At 38.6% G+C, this 19,519-nt stretch overlaps 1 protein-coding gene across 11 annotated transcripts in view; it reads left to right on the top strand.

Moving 5' to 3' along the window:
* DMD (dystrophin) overlaps positions 1-19,519 on the top strand; it is a 1,715,077-nt gene that overhangs the window by 1,215,736 nt on the left and 479,822 nt on the right. For all 11 annotated transcript variants that reach the window (XM_030575515.1, XM_030575505.1, XM_030575489.1 and 8 more), the window contains one exon: positions 1,160-1,277. In XM_030575515.1, coding sequence (XP_030431375.1) covers positions 1,160-1,277 — 118 coding nt within the window. The remainder of the gene's footprint in view (positions 1-1,159; positions 1,278-19,519) is intronic.

The raw sequence follows: 19,519 nt of genomic DNA, 5'->3' as shown, positions 1-19,519 counted from the left end.
AGACTGAAAGCCAATGCAAATTTTATATGGCTAAACTGCAAATTATTGTAAAAACTATCTAGTGTACAAAATGATATCCTTTCTATAGCTTTATTACAGGGATGTAAGTATCTACTAAATTTTATGGGATGGTTCAAAAAAATCTAGAGATTGATTACCACTTTCCATTACATTCTGTAGGCCTTTCCTTTAGGTATTGTTATGAATAATACTGGATATTTTTCCTCAGGTAAAATGCAGCAACAGTATTGCATGTTTGGGTTTTTTGTTTGTTTTGTGTTTTTATTTTTTTGACCAAAGTTTACTTCTTCAGGTAGCAAAGAGTCCTGCTTTAAATCAGACTGACACAAAATATTGCCCTTCAAGTTTTCTTCTAAATCTCTCTCAATAACATGTTAGTCACGCAGGGTTAAGATCTGTTTCCCACATCAAGCAAGACTCTATAGTCTTGGTGAAGGGTAACTCCATGAGGGCTACTGGCTGCAAATAATTATTTCCTCCCCACATCATCCTGGACAGGCTATGGAGGATTAACAGAGCCACTTTGTGATGATCCTGTTGCCTCAAGCAGCATATAGTACCACACAGTTCCTTCAGCACTCATCCTCTTTGGGGCAGGGGGGACTTGTAGATCTAATAAGTAGCAGGTCCACTTCCATCTCCACAGCCCTTTCCACTGCAAATTCAAACATAAGAGTCCTTGTGTAACACATGCTTGCTATCCATAGAACATACTGTCACCAAAGGGTAACATTTCCAGTGAGACTTAAGCTCCTTACTTAAGCACTTTTGACAATTTTACCTGAAGAATTCAGTGGAATTCACAAAGAAAGAGTAGACATTTTTATGAATAATGAGAATATCATTATCCTCAGGTAAGAATAATTAAGATAAAAATATATAAAGGTTCATGCTTCAGGACAAGAACATAAACAGTCACCACTTTTCTGTGGAAGAAAATTCCATTTTGAGGCATGTAATTGTATAATATTCTAGTATGTGGGTTGAGCCATTTCACTAAAATATAGAGGCCACTGGACCATGTTGAACACTGGTGTAGTATAGTATTCCTGTAGTGAAATACAACTATAAATGGCTTGGGGCTACTCTCAATTTTATTTGTATAATTTTTTTCTTTTCTTTTTTTTTGTACAAACAGGCAGCACTACAGGAATTGGAGCAAAGGCATCCCCAACTGGAGGAGCTAATAACTGCAGCACAGAATCTAAAAAACAAGACCAGCAATCAAGAGGCCAGAACAATCATTACTGATAGCAGTAAGTGGTGATTCTGCTACCATATAACTCCCCAGGCAAGAAATATAGAGGATGTTATAATAACTTTTAAGCATAGTATTTTTCAAAGTGTGTTTGCCATGAGAAGTGGAGATTATCTATTTTTATTTGTAAGGTAATTCTCAGGATGAGAATTTTACACTAGGGTTGAATACACCCTGTCAGAGAAAGAGTCCCCATAACTTTCACAGAAAACTTGCACTAAGCCTCTCTGGAAAGTTTGATTACTCTCCTGCCCCCATTATTTTCTATGTATACATGAATGCTTTCCGTGATAATCCACCAAAAAAGTGGCACAGATAGTTGGTGCAAGATAGCTATGGGGCACGTTCCCCCGCTCCATATTATGTTGGTTATGTTGCATACCGATTTCTAAATCTGGCCCTCTTATTTGTAGTAGCACCTAGAGACTCCATGTAGGGATTGAAGCCCCATTTGCTAGTTGTGGTACATAAAACTAATGGTATTATATAAATAATTTTCACATACTTCCTTGTTCTGGCTGAGCCCTGAAGCGCAGTGTTGCTGTGAGAGCCTGTTTTCATATTTGCATCCTGAGCAAAAGGTGTTCTTATGAGAGATTCTCCCTAGCAGAGTCCCAAAGTGCGCGTTAATTCAGATAAAGTTTGCATAAGTACCTGAACTTGTTGAGTGCTTGTTCGTACCAAATGTATGTAGTTCTCCTTTAGGGTGACCAGATGACAACACTGAAATATCGGGATGCCGGGAGGGGGTAGCCGCCAGTGGAGGAAAAAAAAAAAAGCCGCCAGAGCACCCCGCCCCTCTGCACCAGCTCGCCTCGTCTCCACCTCCCCCTGTAGGGGAAGGTGCACAGTTGGTGCAATCCCACGGGTGGCCCCGGAGTGGGGGCAGCAGGCCCCAGTCCCCCAGTCCCGCTCGGGTCCCACAGGGGAACTAACAGGGCTGCCGCTGCCTCTGCCCCGGGGTGGAGTTTCCCTATAGCCTGCCCTGTGGGGCAGCGCAGTCCTGTCACCCCAAGTGTGCCCGGGCCCAGCCTGCACCCAGCTGCCCCGCAGTGCACCATGGGCAGCCCCAGAGTGGGGGCAGCAGGCCCCAGCCCTACCGTCCTGCTCGGGTCCCGCAGGGGAACAAATGGGGCTGCCGCTGCCTCCACGTGGCAGGAGGTGAAGCCCCGTTGGAGTCCCCACGCAGGCAGTTGCTGCCCCCCCACTCCCACCTATTAGCACGTACTGGGAGCCGGTTCCCTGGGCCGGACCCTGAGCTGCCCCTGAAGGTACCACCCCACCCTCGGGGGGTGAGGTGGGCGCTTGGGGCCAGGCCGGACTCACTAACCCCGTGCTCCCCTGCGCACCCTGGACCTCCCTCCAGCACTTGAGCTGCCATACAGCTGATCTGTGGCACAAGCCTGGGAAGGAGGAGGAATGTGGTGTGCTTGGGGAAAAGGCGGGGATTCGGGGAGGGATCCAATGGGGCAATGAGGGGGCAGTGCTGAGGGTGGGGGCAGGGTGGGGATTTGGGAAGGGATCCAGTGGGGAAAAGAAGAGAGAGTTGGGGCACAAACCCCTCTGGGCTCCACCTGTGCATGGGAGTGGAGGGCAAAATTGCTTGTTTGTCCCGTGTCCCGACCGAACATCGGTCGGGACGCAGGATAAACAAGCAAATATTGGGACAGTCCCAATAAAATCGGAACATCTGGTCACCCTATTCTCCTCAAACTAATTTGTACTAAGGTTTCAGTAAGTATGTACATGTATATATATGTATACTCTATAGATACGTAGAGTCTACTAAAGAAATGTAATGGGGATACACCTCTACCCTGATATAATGCAACCCGATATAACACAAATTCAGATATAAAGCGGTAAAGCAGCGCTTTGGGGGGCGAGCTGCACACTCCGTTGGATCAAAGCACATTCGTTATAACGTGGTTTCACCTATAACACTGTAAGATTTTTTGGCTCCCGAGGACAGTGTTATATCAGGGTAGAGGTGTAGTCTTTTCTTGAAATGCTACCATTAACGTGAATTGGGTGTGTGCCTGAAGTCCTTTCTATGGTAAAACTGAACTTATCTTCCAGAGAAATTGTGTGACAAATGAAAGGTGCCTATATATGTTGAGGATAAAAAAAAATACCCCACCATAAACCATTAAAAACTTTATTATAACTACAAATACATATGCAATTATTGATGCAGTATCCTTTTGCATGAGACTTGGTGAATATTTGATTTTGATCTACATGGGTCTCCTAACCCTACTGGTTTCACTTGGACTTTGAATGTATATATAGTTGTATATAAAAAACCCAAAGCTTTTCTCGTGTTTAAATTAGGTAGTATTTTATTTAGTAGACAGAGAGATCATAAATGCAGCTGTCTTCTTGCTCTGTTGGATACGTAATCATTGTCACATGGTATCTGCCAGTGTTTTTAATTATTATTTTAATGTTCCTGAATATCCATATCACTGGAACTACCGTACAAAGGTTCTTCATTCCCCACCTCCTAATTAGAGGAGATGTTCTGAGAGCCTTTTTGATCTAGTCTTCTGAGGCACCAGACTGGATTCATGAAAGTGTTATCATGGTTAGATATTTTCTGTTTGTAGAATTTTAACTACTGAATAGTATTCAGAAGAGTTATTTATCTATTTTTGAATTTTAAAGAATGAATCAAATGATAAATAATTCAGAAGATATTTTTAGAAAAATGCTACTATACATGTGTAGGTGTCAGAATGTGACATTTATGAGTTACGTTTTCTTAATATATGCCAACAATGGGAAATTATCATTATTGCACAAATATTTTCCTGTATATTGACATTTTTCCTTATATTAAAATGATAAAGGGTCCTCTGTTAGTTCTCATTCCTGAAGTACTTAGTCAACCATCTTGTAGGGGGTAATAGAACATTTGATTCCTTCTAAGAGTTCTGTGGAGAAACCTCTCACCCACACAGAGATCACCACAGGAGCAGGGTGTAAATGAAACCTAACTAAAGATTTCAGGCTTTGACTCTGTGTGAAGAACTGTTGAGTGGCTTGTTAGTGACTGCCGATTCATCTCAAGTTTGTAAGAATTGGTTCTGTTAATTTTCCTAGTAGCCCTATAGCTTTTTGTGAAAGTATCAGACAATGCAATATTTTCTTCTAAAATAGTCCCATCATCTGTTTTTTAGGTATGTATCTTTCTAATAATGAACAGATTCTGAAATCCTTTATCAGTTTTTCTCACTCCTTACTCTTCATACTGATGGGAGTTTTTCTTAATTAAGGATCCAGAAAAAAACTGGCCCAATATTACCTAGAAGATATATAGCACTGAACAAACGTTAACTAAGTAATAAGCCTCACAGTAATTGCATTAGGTAATTAAATATTAGTTATATGCCTATCGAGCGATTAAAAAAATAATCACAATTAATTGCACTGTTAAACAATAGTAGAATACCATTTATTTTTGGATATTTTCTACATTTTCATATATATTGATTTCAATTATAACAGAATACAAAGTGTATACTTTATATTTATACAAATATATGCACCATGTAAAACAAAAGAAATAGCATTTTTCAATTCAACTAATACAAGTACTCTAGTGCAATCTCTTTATCATAAAAGTTGAACTTACAAATGTAGAATTATGTACAAAGAAATACTGCATTCAGAAATAAACAATGTAAAACTTTAGCGGCTACAAGTCCACTCAGTCCTATTTCTTGTTCAGCCAATCACTCAGACAAACAAGTTTATTTACATTTGCAGGAGATAATGCTGACCATTTCTTGTTTACAATGTCACCTGAAAGTGAGAACAGGTGTTCTGATGGCACTATTGTAGCCAGTGTCACAAGATATTTACATGCCAGATGCACTAAAGGTTTGTATGTCTCTTCATGTTTCAACCACCATTCCAGAAGAAATGTGTCCATGCTGAGGATGGATTCTGCTCGATAACGATCCAAAAAAGTGTGTACTGAGACATGTTCACTTTCATCATCTGAGTCAGATGCCACCAGCAGAAAGTTGATTTTCTTTTCTGGTGTTTCAGCTTCTGTAGTTTCCACATAGGAGTGATGCTCTTTTAAGATTTCTAAAAACATGCTCCACACCTCATCCCTCTCAGATTTTGGAAGGTACTTCAGATTTTGGAAGGCATTTCAGATTCTTAAACCTTGGGTCGAGTACCTATCTTTAGAAATTTCACATTGGTACCTTCTTTGTGTTTAGTCAAATTTGCAGCGAAAGTGTTCTTAAAATGAACAATATGTGCTGGGTCATCATCTGAGACAGATATAACATGAAATATATGGCAGAATGCAGGTAGAACAGAGCAGGAGACATACAATTCTCCCCCAAGGAATTCAGTCACAAATTTAATTAACATTTTATTTTTTTTAACGTGTGTCATCAGCATGGAAGCATGTCCTCTGGAATGGTGGCCAAAACATGAAGGAGCATACAAATGTTTAGCATATCTGGCACATAAATACCTTGCAACACCAGCTACAAGAGTGCCATGTGAAGGCTTGTTCTCACTTTCTGGTGACATTGTAAATAAGAAGTGGGCAGCATTATCCCCTGTAAATGTAAACAAATTCGTTTGTCTTAGCAATTCGCTGAACAAGAAGTAGGACTGAGTGGACTTGCAGCCTCTAAAGTTTGTATTGGTTTGGGTTTTGTAGTGCAATTATGTAACAAAAAAAAAATCTACATTTGTAAGTTTCACTTTCACAACGAAGAGATTGCACTACAATACTTGTATGAGGAGTATTGAAAAATACTGTTTTGTTTATAATTTTACAGTGCAAATATTTGTAATAAAAATAATAATATAAAGTGAGCAGTGTGTCCTTTGTATTCTGTGTTGTAACTGAAATCAATATATTTGAATATGTAGAAAAAACATCCAAAAATATGTAATAAATTTCAGCTGGTATTCTGTTGTTTTAACAATGTGATTAAAACTGCAATTAATCATGATTATTTTTTTTAGTTGATTGTGTGAGTTAACTGTGATTAATCAACAGTTCTAACTAGTTATTCTCATATTACAGACATGGAAATGGAGTCACAGAAAATGAAGTGCCTCATTCAAAACCACCCAGGAAGGGAATATGGAAGTAAAACTCAGAAGTAGAACTATCAGATTTTTCAGCTTGCTATCAGTTCTGAAACACTAAAAAAAATATCAATTCGGAATTTTGGCCAAATCGAAAACATCAGAAAAATTTAGTTTCTGGCTGAAAAGAAAGTGTTTTCTTCAACCCAAAATGAAGCAATTTATTTGGACTGGAGGCATTTTTAACCTTTTTAAATAAAAGAAAATGAAGGTGGTGGCGAAGGCACTGTCCTTATTCCCAATAGCCAGGGCACTTCCCTGGGATGTGCGAGACCCACTTTTAAATCCCTGCTCTGGAGTTCTTCCTGACAGTTGAGTACCCTAACCACTGGGCTATTGGCTGTTGGGATGAGGGTGCCTTTTTAGTCTCTTCTGTTGAAACTGTTCCACTTCATATCAGTCACCCTCACCATCAGACTGTAAAGTCATTCTCTCTCTCTTGCTGTCTCTCACCGGGTACGTCCAGATTACCCGCCGTATCGGCGAGTTAAAATCGATTGCTCGGGGATCAATATATCACTTCTAATCTAGACGCCATATATCGATCCCCGAGCGCGCTTATATCGATTCCGGAACTCCATCAACCCCAACGGAGTTCCGGAATCGACACGGAGAGCCGCGAACATCGATCCCGCGCCGTCTGGACGGGTGAGTAATCCGATCTTAGATATTCGACTTCAGCTACGTTATTCACGTAGCTGAAGTTGCGTATCTAAGATCGATTTCCCCCCCCCAATGTGGACCAGCCCACCCAGTGACTATTCAGATATTACAGCAAAACAGCTTCAACATGAGAAATTTTGAGAGACCTACAGTGAATAGCTAATAACCTAGCAGCTAGAATACTCACGTGAGATGAGGGAAGTACTCTCCAGAGCAGAGATTCAAACTTGTGACTCCCACATCATAGAATCATAGAAATGTAGGACTGGAAGGGACCTCCAGAGGTCATCAAGTCCAGAACCTTGCACTCATGGCAGTGCAAAGTATTATCTACAGCATCTCTGTCTAACCCACTCTTAAAAATCTCCAGTGACAAAGATTCCACATACTCTCTAGGCAATTTATTCCAGAGCTTAACCACCTTGACAGTTAGGAAGTTTTTCCTGATGTCCAACCTAAACTACCCTTGCTGCAAATTAAGCCCATTGCTTCTTGTCCTATCCTCAGATGTTAATGAGAACAATTTTTCCCCTCCTCCTTGTAACAATCTCTTATGTACTTGAAAACTGTTATCATGTCCCCTCTCAATCTTCTCTTCTCCTGACTAAACAAAACCAATTTTTTTTCAATCTTTCCTCATAAGTCATGTTGTCAAGACTTTTAATCATTTTTGTTTCTCTTCTCTGGACTTTCTCCAGTTTGTCCACATCTTTCCTGAAAATGTGGCACCCAGAACTGGACACAATACTCCAGCTGAGGCCTAATCAGTGCAGACTAGAGCGGAAGAATTATTTCTCGTGTCTTGCTTACAACATTCCTGCTAATACATTCCAGAATGATGTTTGCTTTTTTTGAACAGTGTTACACTGTTGACTCATATTTAGCTTGTGATCCACTATGAGCCACAGAAGCCTTTCCGCAGTCACTGCCCATTTTGTTTGTGTGCAACTGATTGTTCTTCCAAAGTGGAGTACTTTGCATTTGTCCTATTGAATTTCATCTTGTTTACTTCATAGGGAGTAACCACTGGGAAATTGTGTATTGCCGTTTTTGCACTTTTTTTTTCATTTTCGCCAAAAAAAATTATTCAAATTGATACAAATTCATTAAATGTTTTGGTTGACCCAAATCTGCATTTTTCAATGGAAAAAATATTTTTGCCCAGCCCTCCCCAGGGATTACTGGCTCCCATTCCTGTGCCAGTCCCTCATGTTGCCTGCTTTACTATATATGTTACCTATTAAAAAATCTAAATGTGAATGGTAGTTAGAAAAAGGTTATTGCCTTTAACAGATATTTATAGAAACTAGAGTTTATCAAAACAGCTGTATGGCGGTGATTTTATATCTGCCATACAGCTCTCTGAATGATCTCTCTGAAATCTATGAAAGGGAATAAAAAAATCAAGTCATAAACAGCATTGTTTTAATAAAATTGCCTTAATACTGCATAGATTTAGTCTTCATTGTAAAAAATAGGGACAGAAAATAAATAGAAGCTCATAAAAATGAGTTCTTTTGTTTGAAGCTTTTTTTCACTCTTACTTCATTATCTATATGAAATTGCAGGAGCTACAGTACTTAGAAAAAACTCATCTGGATAAAGAGAAGTTTGTTTAATATTTCTGTAATGTTATATTAAAAAATACCTTTTCCTTCCATCATGGTTTATGACTTCTACATTTGGAAAAATCCAAGTATAATAATTAAATATTGTCCTGAGGAAATCTAAAATTCCCTCTGCACTTGTAATATCCTTGGTAGCACATTTTGTTGTAACTCTTCTGTGTGCTATTCATTATTCTGCATAAATACTAGCTCCAAAATGTTTCACTTTAGCATAGATCAGAAATTTTGGTTCTTAAAAATAAAGTAGAATAAATTTATAGCCAATTCAGATATTGTGAAATTCTATTTAATTTAGTTGGGTTTTTAAATTAATTTTTTGTTTGTTTTTCCATTCGGAGGTGTGTGTGTGTATGTAATATATAGTAAGCTGACTTCTGGTTTTGGTCAGGACTGGAAATAGAACCACCTAAATTGTATCTTGCTGGAACCAGGAAGTTCCAGAAAGTTTGCATAAGTATATATTCCTGATTAGTATCCCAGCCCCAGTTTCTAAGCTGAACATAAATTTGGATAACCTTTTAAAGTTTGACTTCACTACTGATTTATAGCCCAATTGTGTGATTTGGCTACTGGCGTGAGTATGTAGTAGTGTGGAGATACCAAAATAAATCACATTAGCTTTAAAGTATTGTGTGAAAAATAGCTTCTTAATGGTCCAAAGAGTCTCTTTCACAGGGACTAGATGAAGCAAAAGAAACACGTGTATGTTTTCAGTAGCTCGGTTTAAGTAATGAACTGCCAAAACATTTTTGATAAGTAAATTAGGTTATGTTGCATTCAGTGCATACATAATGACAGTAAATAAAAGCATTTCAAGGAACTTTATTTTGACCACTAATCACACTATTGGAACTAGATGATTTCCTTTTGAAATGCATTTCCACTATGACTCTCTAAAACAAATCACAAACACGTGAATAATTTATAGAGAAAATCTTCAAAAATGTTTGTTTATTTTTTGAAGAACATAACCGTACATTATTGGCTGTTAAAAAAAGAGCCATGCTTGAAATATGGTGAAAAGAGTCTGAGTGTGCAGCTACATAAAAATAAACATATTTTTATTGAATACCTTGTTGTATCTGACAGCTTTATAGGAAAAATCATCAACTTATCATTTCACTTCTACATGAAATTGTATGCAACTCCTGTAGTGAATTACTGTGGTGCTGTTGTTCACAATGTCTTATTAAAATAGCTATCTTTATTACAATGTCATCCATATGATTTTTCTCGCAGCTATTGAACCCTTAAAAACATGACCACTTGGGTGGAAAAAATATCAAACACGTATAAATCCAGAATTTGTCATCCAGTAGTCATCCCTTTCAGATTACAAAGATGTGCTTTGCACATGTAATTTGTTTTGAAAATTAAGATATTGATCTTTTTATGGCTGTATTGTTGAAGAAACCCAATATAAATCTTATTCCACATATTTCAAGAACTTATTACAAGCTGTAGTTTCCTGGGTAGCTTCCATAAAATTTAATACCTATTAATCATCTGACTCTTTTCTTTACAGTTAAAATTATTAGGCCTCAATTATGCCTCCTATGAAGCTTACCTGTGCTGTGGAAGTGGAAGGAGTGCACTACCTGCGTGCCAATGTCAGTGAGAAATACAGCTTTGAAAGGATTAATGTATCTTGGGTGCTGGAAGAAGAATCCCTTGCTAACCTTTGAAATCACTTTCCCTACACAGTACTGTAGTTGCAGCCCAGACACATTCTCTTCTGGTTCTGTGTAGCAAAAGTGAGCTGGGACCTTTAAGAGGGGATGCTGCCTAGTGTGGGGTGATATTGGATTGCTTGGCCCTTTAAGAACAGGTATCCTATAGTTCCCTGGAGGATCTGGGAAATTTTAATTCCTGAAGGCCAAATTACAATTCCATGACCCTTCATAGTGTATAAGGGAAGCCTGTGACACAATAGACAAAGATGGTGAAATGATGTTCTGCATTTTCTCGTAGGGGAAACCTGACCTGAAGGTGAGCTCTCTACTAAGAAAGTTTGAAATCAGCCAGGAAAGAGAATCCAGTGAGGAGGCCTAGGCAAGAGAAGAGCTCCCTTTCTTGGGAAACTGGGGGGCATTATAGGAAAGGCAGAGGAAGAGGCCATGGGATGAAGAATTGTAGGAAGCTATTCATTCTCTGTGGTCAGGACCAGAAAAGAGAAACTCTGAACAGAAGAGTGTGCTTCTTTGAGAGACAGTACTTAAAATATGATTTATAAAGTTTTATTGTGTAAGCAAGTGATCCTAGGTAGTGAAGTGTAACTGGGAGAAAGATCCAGATAAACTTTCCTCTTCCAAGTAGTGGCCCAGAGTCAGTACTTTTAGTTCATTTACATTGTAGTTAGGGAATGGAATTTGTCATAATCTGCTAGAAGACCTAGGATTTGAATAGCCAGACATATAGCCACTGCATCGATGTTTGGTTGTTTATTATTATTTCTTTTTAACTTTGGTGACCATTTCTCTTCTTTGGGACCATGCTACTCTGGAGAAGTGGACTATCATGAGGCTGGGACAAGTCTGGAAAGGTACCATTGATCTGTGTGGCTAAGGAAGGGCAGAGATTTAATTCAGCTTGAGAAGAGCAAAGATTATTTTCACTGGACAGTTTTGGAGTGGAGGGGTTGGCTTTATGACTTGATTAGTGGGCCAGGTCATCTAACCCTCTCTAAACATCAACCTACCTGGCCACCAGGTGTTGACTGGAGACCACCAATCAGAAGAGGGGAAACTGATGCAGAGAGGTGAAAATCCTATGTACAGTCTGTCAACACTAGTGGCTCCTGCCTTCTCTGGTGTTCCTTAGTTTCTGTGGCCACAGGACTGGCCTCTGCATAGGCATGCTAGAGGTGGAAAGGGCTGTCTCCCCCTTTAGTGCATCTTCACTAAAGAAGGCATAATTCAACATACCACTTCTACACAGAAATATGACTTTGTTGTTATTTATGCCTTTTTGGTATCCTTTTGGCTTTTGTGGGAGTCATGCATCTCCTTACATGATTAAAGTTCCTGTGCAACTTGTTATTCCTCTGGAGGTTGAACAAAATGCTGAGTGGTATCCTTTCCTAAAAATATTGTATACCTTGTTCTCCTGAGCCTCACATTTCTTATTTAGTTTAAAATAATCAATGAATCCAAAAGGAAGTAAATATATTCAGTATACATCAGGGTTTAATTGCAAAAACACAAACCAAATGTATCTGAAGACAGAAACAGGCTGGGTCAGACTCAGGGACCAGCTATTCCTCTGTCCTGTCTCTGATAGTGACCTGTACCAGATGTTTCTGAGGAAAATTTAATAACTCCACAGTTAATCTGAACCCCTCTTAGGCTTCTTTTTTTCCTCGGATAGTTAGAGAATGGCTTCAGAACCGAAGCATGAGGTTTACTATACCTTTAGAATTTGTATGAGGATATCTTATTTTATTGAAAGAAATAGCTGACTAAGCATCAGTGTTATATTTAAAATTCTGTGTGAAAGCAATGGTTTATTTTAAAGGCTTCAAAGGATGTTTAAACAGTATCTGCACTGAGGCTTCCTTTTTACAGTATTGTATGGGGGAGGAAAGAGAAAATAAATGTTTTTAATTAAATATGGTTGAAAAACTGGATTTTTTTTTTAATCTTGTGCTAAATTTAACTAAAACATCTAAAATAATGTATAATCTGAAAACAGTAAAGATTGGCAAGATTTCCACAGTAGAAATGTATCTATAACATGATAAAAGAGCCTTTTATATGACTCACTTGTGGCCAACCATATAAAAGAGATTACAGTCCTAAATCTCATAGCCCCTATTATGTTTTCCTGTATGTAGTTCAGTAGGATAGACATCACGACCTGCTAATTCAGAAATGCTGCTTGCCTGTCACATACCTAAATAAAGATGATTAGAAATACAAGTTTATTTTCTGCAATTCCGGTGTGAATTTAGATACTCAATGGACACTTCAAATGGGCTGCAATTCTAGATGTGCAATTTTGTGGGACTGTAGACAGATAAATTGCAGAAGTGTTCCTTTTTCTACAGTCAATCAACTACCTGGCAAATTGAATTTTGAGGGAAGGTTTGGCCTTTATGTGCACAAAAAGCCATTCTGGTAGGACAGCTTTGGGTTACTGAGGAAAATTTAGATTTGATCAAAGTTGATAAATACAGCATGAAAGATTATTCATATTAACTGCTAAAATGGGTAGTTACCCATTGAGAGCGGCCTATGAAGGAGCCAATATTGGTGGACAATGCCCTCAGTTACAAATTTAATTATAGGTAGGGCTGTCGATTAATCACAGTTAATTCACATGATTAACTCAAAAAATTAATCGTGATTAATCGCAGTTTTAATTGCACTCTTAAGCAATAGAATACCAAATGAAATGTATTAAATATTTTTTGATGTTTTTTCTACATTTTCAGATAGTGATTTCAATTACAACACAGAATACAAAGTGTATAATGCTCACTTTATCATTTTTACATGCAAATATTTGTAATAAAAATATATATAAACAAAAGATATAGTATTTTTCAGTTCACCTCATACAAGTACCATGGTGCAATATCTTTATAGTGAAAGTGCATCTAACAAATGTAGATTTTGTTTGTTTGTTTTTTATGTGACCAAGTTTCCAGGGGAGACAGCCGAGGTCACTCAGTTAATGTGAACTGCAAAGAGTGGGGCAGGCAATCCCCAAACCTGGTGGATATTCCAATACTTAGATTTACCAAGCCAACACAAATTAGCTTCTGTTATACTTCACTGGTTACTCAGTAGTCAACAACACAGTTCCCTTAAAGTAGCCCAGCCTCAGACCTCCACCTAGACACTCAAGTCAAAAATGATGAGGATTACTGAAAATCTTATTCATTATATGAAAAAGTTCTACCAATCCCAAAGGATCGGACATAATACCTCCCACGTTAATGAATATTCCAGATCTTACGCAAATACATGCTTACAGGCAATTCTTATTAACTAAATTAAATTTATTAAAAAAGAAACGAGAGAAAGTATGGTTAAAAGATCAGTATACATACAGACTTGAGTACAATTCTTGAGGTTCAGATTCATATCAGAGATGGTGAGCTTTATAGTTGCAAAGAGTTCTTTTAGAATTTAGCCCATGAGTTATAGTCCAATGTCCAATATCATATTCAGGGAGGTCCAGTAAGCACTGGGATCTCAGTCATTATGGCTTAGGCTTCCCCTGCATGAAGCCTCAAGAAGATCTGAGATAAAAAGGATCTGTACCAAAGCCATTTTTTTATACAGTTTCAGGCCTTCTTTGACAGGTTGGGGTCCCTCAGTGAACAATAGGCACTCATTTCCTAAGCATTGCCAGTAGTTATTCACACAAATTAACATAAGGCAATTGCCTGTTTTTCCACCATTCATAGATGATTTGCTATACATTTCAAAGAGAGATGAATACAGAGATATATTAAGTTTACAGTTCATTTAAATGTTAAGATGTACTTTTGATCTCTGAATTAACTGAATACAGCATAGACAGGGACTGTTTGATTACATTGTTGACCTCTACCAAGATATATGTAAATACCCAAAACCACAAACATTATCTCCCCATATGTTTTTGAGTCATGCATCAAAGTTACATAACTTCATTCAAAACAAAACAGTGTAAAACTTTAGAGCCTACTTGTCCTACTTCTTATTCAGCCAATCGCTAAAACAAAAAAGTTAGTTTACATTTACGGGAGATAGTGTTGCCGGCTTCTTATTTACAATATCATAAGAAAGTGAGAACAGGCATTCGCGTGGCACTTTTGTGGCCAGTATTGCAAGGTATTTACGTGCCAGATATGCTAAATATTTGTATGCCCCTTCATGCTTCAGCCACCATTCCAGAGGACTTGTTTCCATGCTGATGACGCTCATTTAAAAAAAAAAGTTGTAGTTAAATTTGTGACTGATCTCCTTCAGGGGGAATGGTATGTCTTCTGCTCTGTTTTACGTGCATTCTGCCGTATATTTCATGTTATAGCAGCACTCGACCCAAGGTTTAAGAATCTGGAATGCCTTCCAAAATCTGAGAGGGATGAGGTATGGAGCATGCTTTCAGAAGTCTTAAAAGATCTTTGGATCATTATCGAGCAGAACCCATCATCAGCATGGACATGTCTTCCAAAATGGTAGTTGAAGCATGAAGAGGCATACAAACCTTTAGCGCATCTGACATATAAATATCTTGCGATGTTGGCTACAACAATGCCATATGAATGCTTATTCTCACTTTCAGGTGATATTGTAAATAAGAAGCGGGCAGCATTATCTCCTGCAAATGTAAACAAACTTGTTTGTCTTAGAGATTGACTGAACAAGAAGTAGGACAAAGTGGGTTTGTAAGCTCTAAAGTTAAATTGGTTTCTTTTTGAATGAGGTTATTTTTGTACATAATTCCATATTTGTAAGTTAAACTTCCATGATAAAGAGATTGCATTACTTGTATGAGATGAATTGAAAAATACTATTTTCTTTTTTTTTTACATCGCAAATATTTGTAATAAAATAAATATAAAGTGAGCACTGTACACTTTGTATTCTGTTATAATTGAAATCAATATATTTGAAAATGTAAAAAACATCCAAAAATATTTAAATAAATTTTATTTTATTATTGTTTAACAGTGTGATTAGCGATTAATCACCCTTTATTTTTTTAATCACTTGACAGCCCTAATTATAGGAATATATTTGCCAGTCTGTTTGCAGTCTTGAATGGGCAGGAATACTGAGTGTACTTCTGAAGGGGATTTAATGTATGTCCAGCAACGCAAATATAGTTCAAAGTGTAGGGAATCATGCTTTATCACTGCACCTTGGCAGTGTTGTCTTCTTTAAAAAAAAACAAAAAAACACCACTGCTCTGGTTGACCCAGATAGTATAATATTTTTTTTCTCAGATTTGTCCTCCCAGGTCTCAGTGAGGCAAGTGAGGTGTGATTGGACTCGCAGGGGATTGGCCAATCCCTGAGGTCCTGATGAGGAAGACACTTGTGCTCAGCCATACATCATCCTCTTCTTCCCCATTCATTCTTTACTGTTCCTTAGAGCACACTTAGGGAGTGTGCCTCGAACAAGGGGATTGAGGGGAGGGAAGGAGTTGGGAAGCTGATTGGCTCACGCAAGAGGATCCCTGCATTTAAAGCTTTGCTGGGCATCCATCAGACAATCTTGCTCTTGTTGCTATTGCTGCCTTGTTCTCCCTGCCAATAGGTGAGATAATGCTATGCTGTGTTTCCAGGATACAGTGTGTCTGATCAGATTGTTTTGAGATCAGGAATGATTTTTTTCCCCTCTGATTTTTTTCCCCTCTGGGGCATGGAGCAGAGATGGTTTGCCCTCATGTCAACATGCCAGAGGCTCAGCTTTGTAAGAATAGGACTTCTATGTTAGGGAATAATATGGGACTGTCTAGTTAATCACAACCTGTGGCCTGTGTCCTGTGCAAATAAAAAGACTGGGTTCCACACCAAATGAATAAGAAAGGTAGATGACTGGTCGCACACAACTTAGAATTCCACTGGGATTCTAAACTTAGTGCTAGGTAAATACATGATTTTTTCAAGGTTAAAAATTCTTTTTATAGGAGGTTTGTGGGTTTGATGTAAATATTACTGGGTGAAATTCTACAGCCTGTGTTATGCAGGAGGTCTGTCTAGATCAGAGGTTACCAAACTGTGGGGAATGCCCTGCTTAAGGGGGAACATGATGAAGTTAACGGGGGAGGGGTTGTGAGCAACAGGGGTAGATGTGCTTCTGAGTCAGCCGCATTCTCCTGATCCCGACTGGCCCCACTTGGTGGCACTGTTAGGAGGCTGACGCCCTTGCTTGACTGGGAACTTTGCCCAGGTTTGGGGAGGCAGCTTTGCTTAAGTTTGGATCAGGCAGGCAGCTTGGCAGCATTGAAGTTCCTGAAGAGCTTGCCTGGCAGCTGCAAATGGTCTTATTGGGCTCAGCAGCAGGTAAGAAGCAGTTACAGCTGAGCACCCAGTATCCACTCTTGACAGGTATGCATGGGGGAGAGGGAGAGAGTAAACTGGGGGCACCCCAATCTCCCCACCTCCTGCAGGAACCCAATGCCTATCCCTGCATCCCCCAGACACCCAGCACTCACTATACCCTGTATCCTTCCAGGCACCCATCCCAGCACCTTGCCTCCTACTTTCCCTGGCATAGCCAATATATCTGACAGTACTATGCCTCTCCTGTCTCCTGGATGGGAAGGGAATGCAGTAGGGAAGAGAGGGACATGCATGTGGCCTGAATGGGTAAGATGATTGATAATGATTTCTGCTGACCTTAAAATCTGTGAATCTATCAGTATTTATTTTTTGTATGTGTTGTCTATTCCAGATCAAGGGAAAATAATATTTTCTCTCCCTTTTTAGCTAAGGCATTTTTTTCTCAACCAACTGCTAGGATATTTTTCTTCTCTATGAAGTCAGAAATCCTCACAGAGATTGTGCTATGTGGTTTGGAAGCTTTCCACTGTTTCCTGTAAAGGAGTAAATAAGTTCTGTTTTAGCAAGGAAATCACATCTCAGAAAACATGATTACTTTCCTTCTTTCCATGTGCCTGACATAGATTTCTAATATTTTATTTGATTGTTAAAGTTTAATCCATTCATTAGGATTCATAAGGCCAGAAAATTATTTGGCGTTTACTGCTTAGCTCTCTCATTGTTCTTTGCATCAATTTGTTCCACTGTTCAATATTGTCCAGCTAGTTGTCCATGTGAACAAACCTTTGGACAAGATGTCATAATATTTTGTTTGTTTGTTTACTAAACCTACTTGATTTGGGTTTATTTCTTCCAGGAATGCTCTTAGCAAATATTGAACTGTTGACATTCCCTATTTCTTTACTTGGTGGCGGGATGTAGCTAGCAATTTTTTTCATCAAAATAGGGCATCACCACTTGGGCTGTGAAATAATCTTGAACATTGTCTTTGTTTGTAAATCTTTGGCAAGTTAATAGAATTTTAAATATTAGTTAGAGACAAAGTAGGCAGTGAATTGTTCCATTCATAGCTATTTTACCTGTTGGAAAACTCCCAAAGGATTGAAGTTGCCAAGAACTGTGCTGTCACACAGGCACTTTGATCTGTACCCAAGCAACTTCATTGATACTTTACATTATTATACACACATGTGGCATCCTGTTATTCATATTATTTTAATAATCGGAGCAAACACTGAAAACCCAATCCAGTTGGATTTCTTCAACATGTCTTCAATTGTAAGAGCAACGGAGATACTTATCTCCTGCAATAAACCTTTGAAAAGTCCCATCAGAACAAGGTAAGCAGGACATGTTTGTTTGACAGTATTACATGTCATTCAAATTTGTCTGACCAGATGGGTAGATTTCAAGCATTCAGGTCAACTTCTTCCAACATAGTGCCTAAATTTAGGTAACATATAAATCCATATTCAGGCCAGGTCTACACTACAATGTTTTGATGGCATAGCTATGTTGGTTATGTGATTGTCAGAGTGTGTTGAACAGATCATAGACAAGGTAAAAAATAAATATCAAAATAACAAAAACAAAATAAATGAGGAAATTCATTGTACAGAAAAGAAACACTCAAAATATGGACAAACTATGACTGAATTGGTAGCTTACTGAGAGTGTGATGGGTGACATCCAATTTGAATAAAACGGAGCCATATAAAGAGAAAAAACTGTTCTATTTGTACAGGGTCATATTTTTTTTTTACAGAACGTACAGCAGACACAGGGCCTGCTCTGCTAAATTACAAGATAAATGTAGATGCAACATTATTAATGATAATAAGCAAAATGCAGAGTTCTGGTGTATGTTTTGGGCAATTTCTCTTTTTTATTAAACAGGATGCAGCCCACAAAGTTGACAGATATATATTGGAATCTACTCATGTATCCCTCAGCTAGGATACATGAATATAGTTTTAGAGCACTCTGCACCACAAGCGGTACTTTGGCTACTCCGGTAGATTTTGTATGGTGCTGGGTTTGCTTGAGTTGTGACTAAACCAATAAGGAGACTGTGTTTTGAGCATCTCTAAAGCTCTTTGCAAATGCAACCTGAGTAAATAGCTGATTAGTTTGAGTAATTCATTCATTTCCTGAGAAACTGGTTGTTGGTTTCCAGCATTTGGTGATTGCTTGTTATCTGATATACAGACTGCTCATATAGGCGGTAATACTATTGACTGCTTCTAAAGGAATGTTCTGTGTGCGCCCTTGGTTCTTTTAGTAGCATCAGTATACTGTCAGGGACTTTGTCACCTCTTAGTTGTAAGCAACTGACTTTTCTTCCTGTCATGGGGCTACATTATGCTCTTCCTTGCAAAAAAAATGTGTGAAAAAGGAAAATCTTGGGTAGAAACGTTTCAGGGTAGTCATTGCAAAAGAAACCAACAATGAAACACTGTATACATCCTTCTTGGGGGTGGCTCAGTAGAGAAGAGATCATCTCTAAGAATACCTAGCTAAATCCTAGACTAGAGGTTCTCAAACTGTGCTCTGTGGATGCTCCATTCAGGTGGTCCACAGATTGTTCCCTCTAAGGTGCGCACCTGGGCAACTGCACACAAGACAGTGAAAGGCCACCCACCTAGTTAGTGGAGCCACGTAGGTGCCATATTACATGACTTTGTTTGGGAATGAATCATATCTAAAGATGGGAAAGAGCTATCCCCTTATCTTAAAAAAGTGCCAGTAGCATCCCTTGCTATGATGGTATCTAGTCCCTGGCAATTTTTCACTTTTCCTGTTAGTTAAGGGTACCAGCAC

The sequence above is a fragment of the Gopherus evgoodei genome, chromosome 1, assembly GCF_007399415.2.
Source record: "Gopherus evgoodei ecotype Sinaloan lineage chromosome 1, rGopEvg1_v1.p, whole genome shotgun sequence".
NCBI classification, from domain to species: Eukaryota; Metazoa; Chordata; order Testudines; family Testudinidae; genus Gopherus; species Gopherus evgoodei.
Note: the sequence above shows the minus strand (reverse complement) of the source record. Positions and strands in the feature narration are given on the sequence as shown.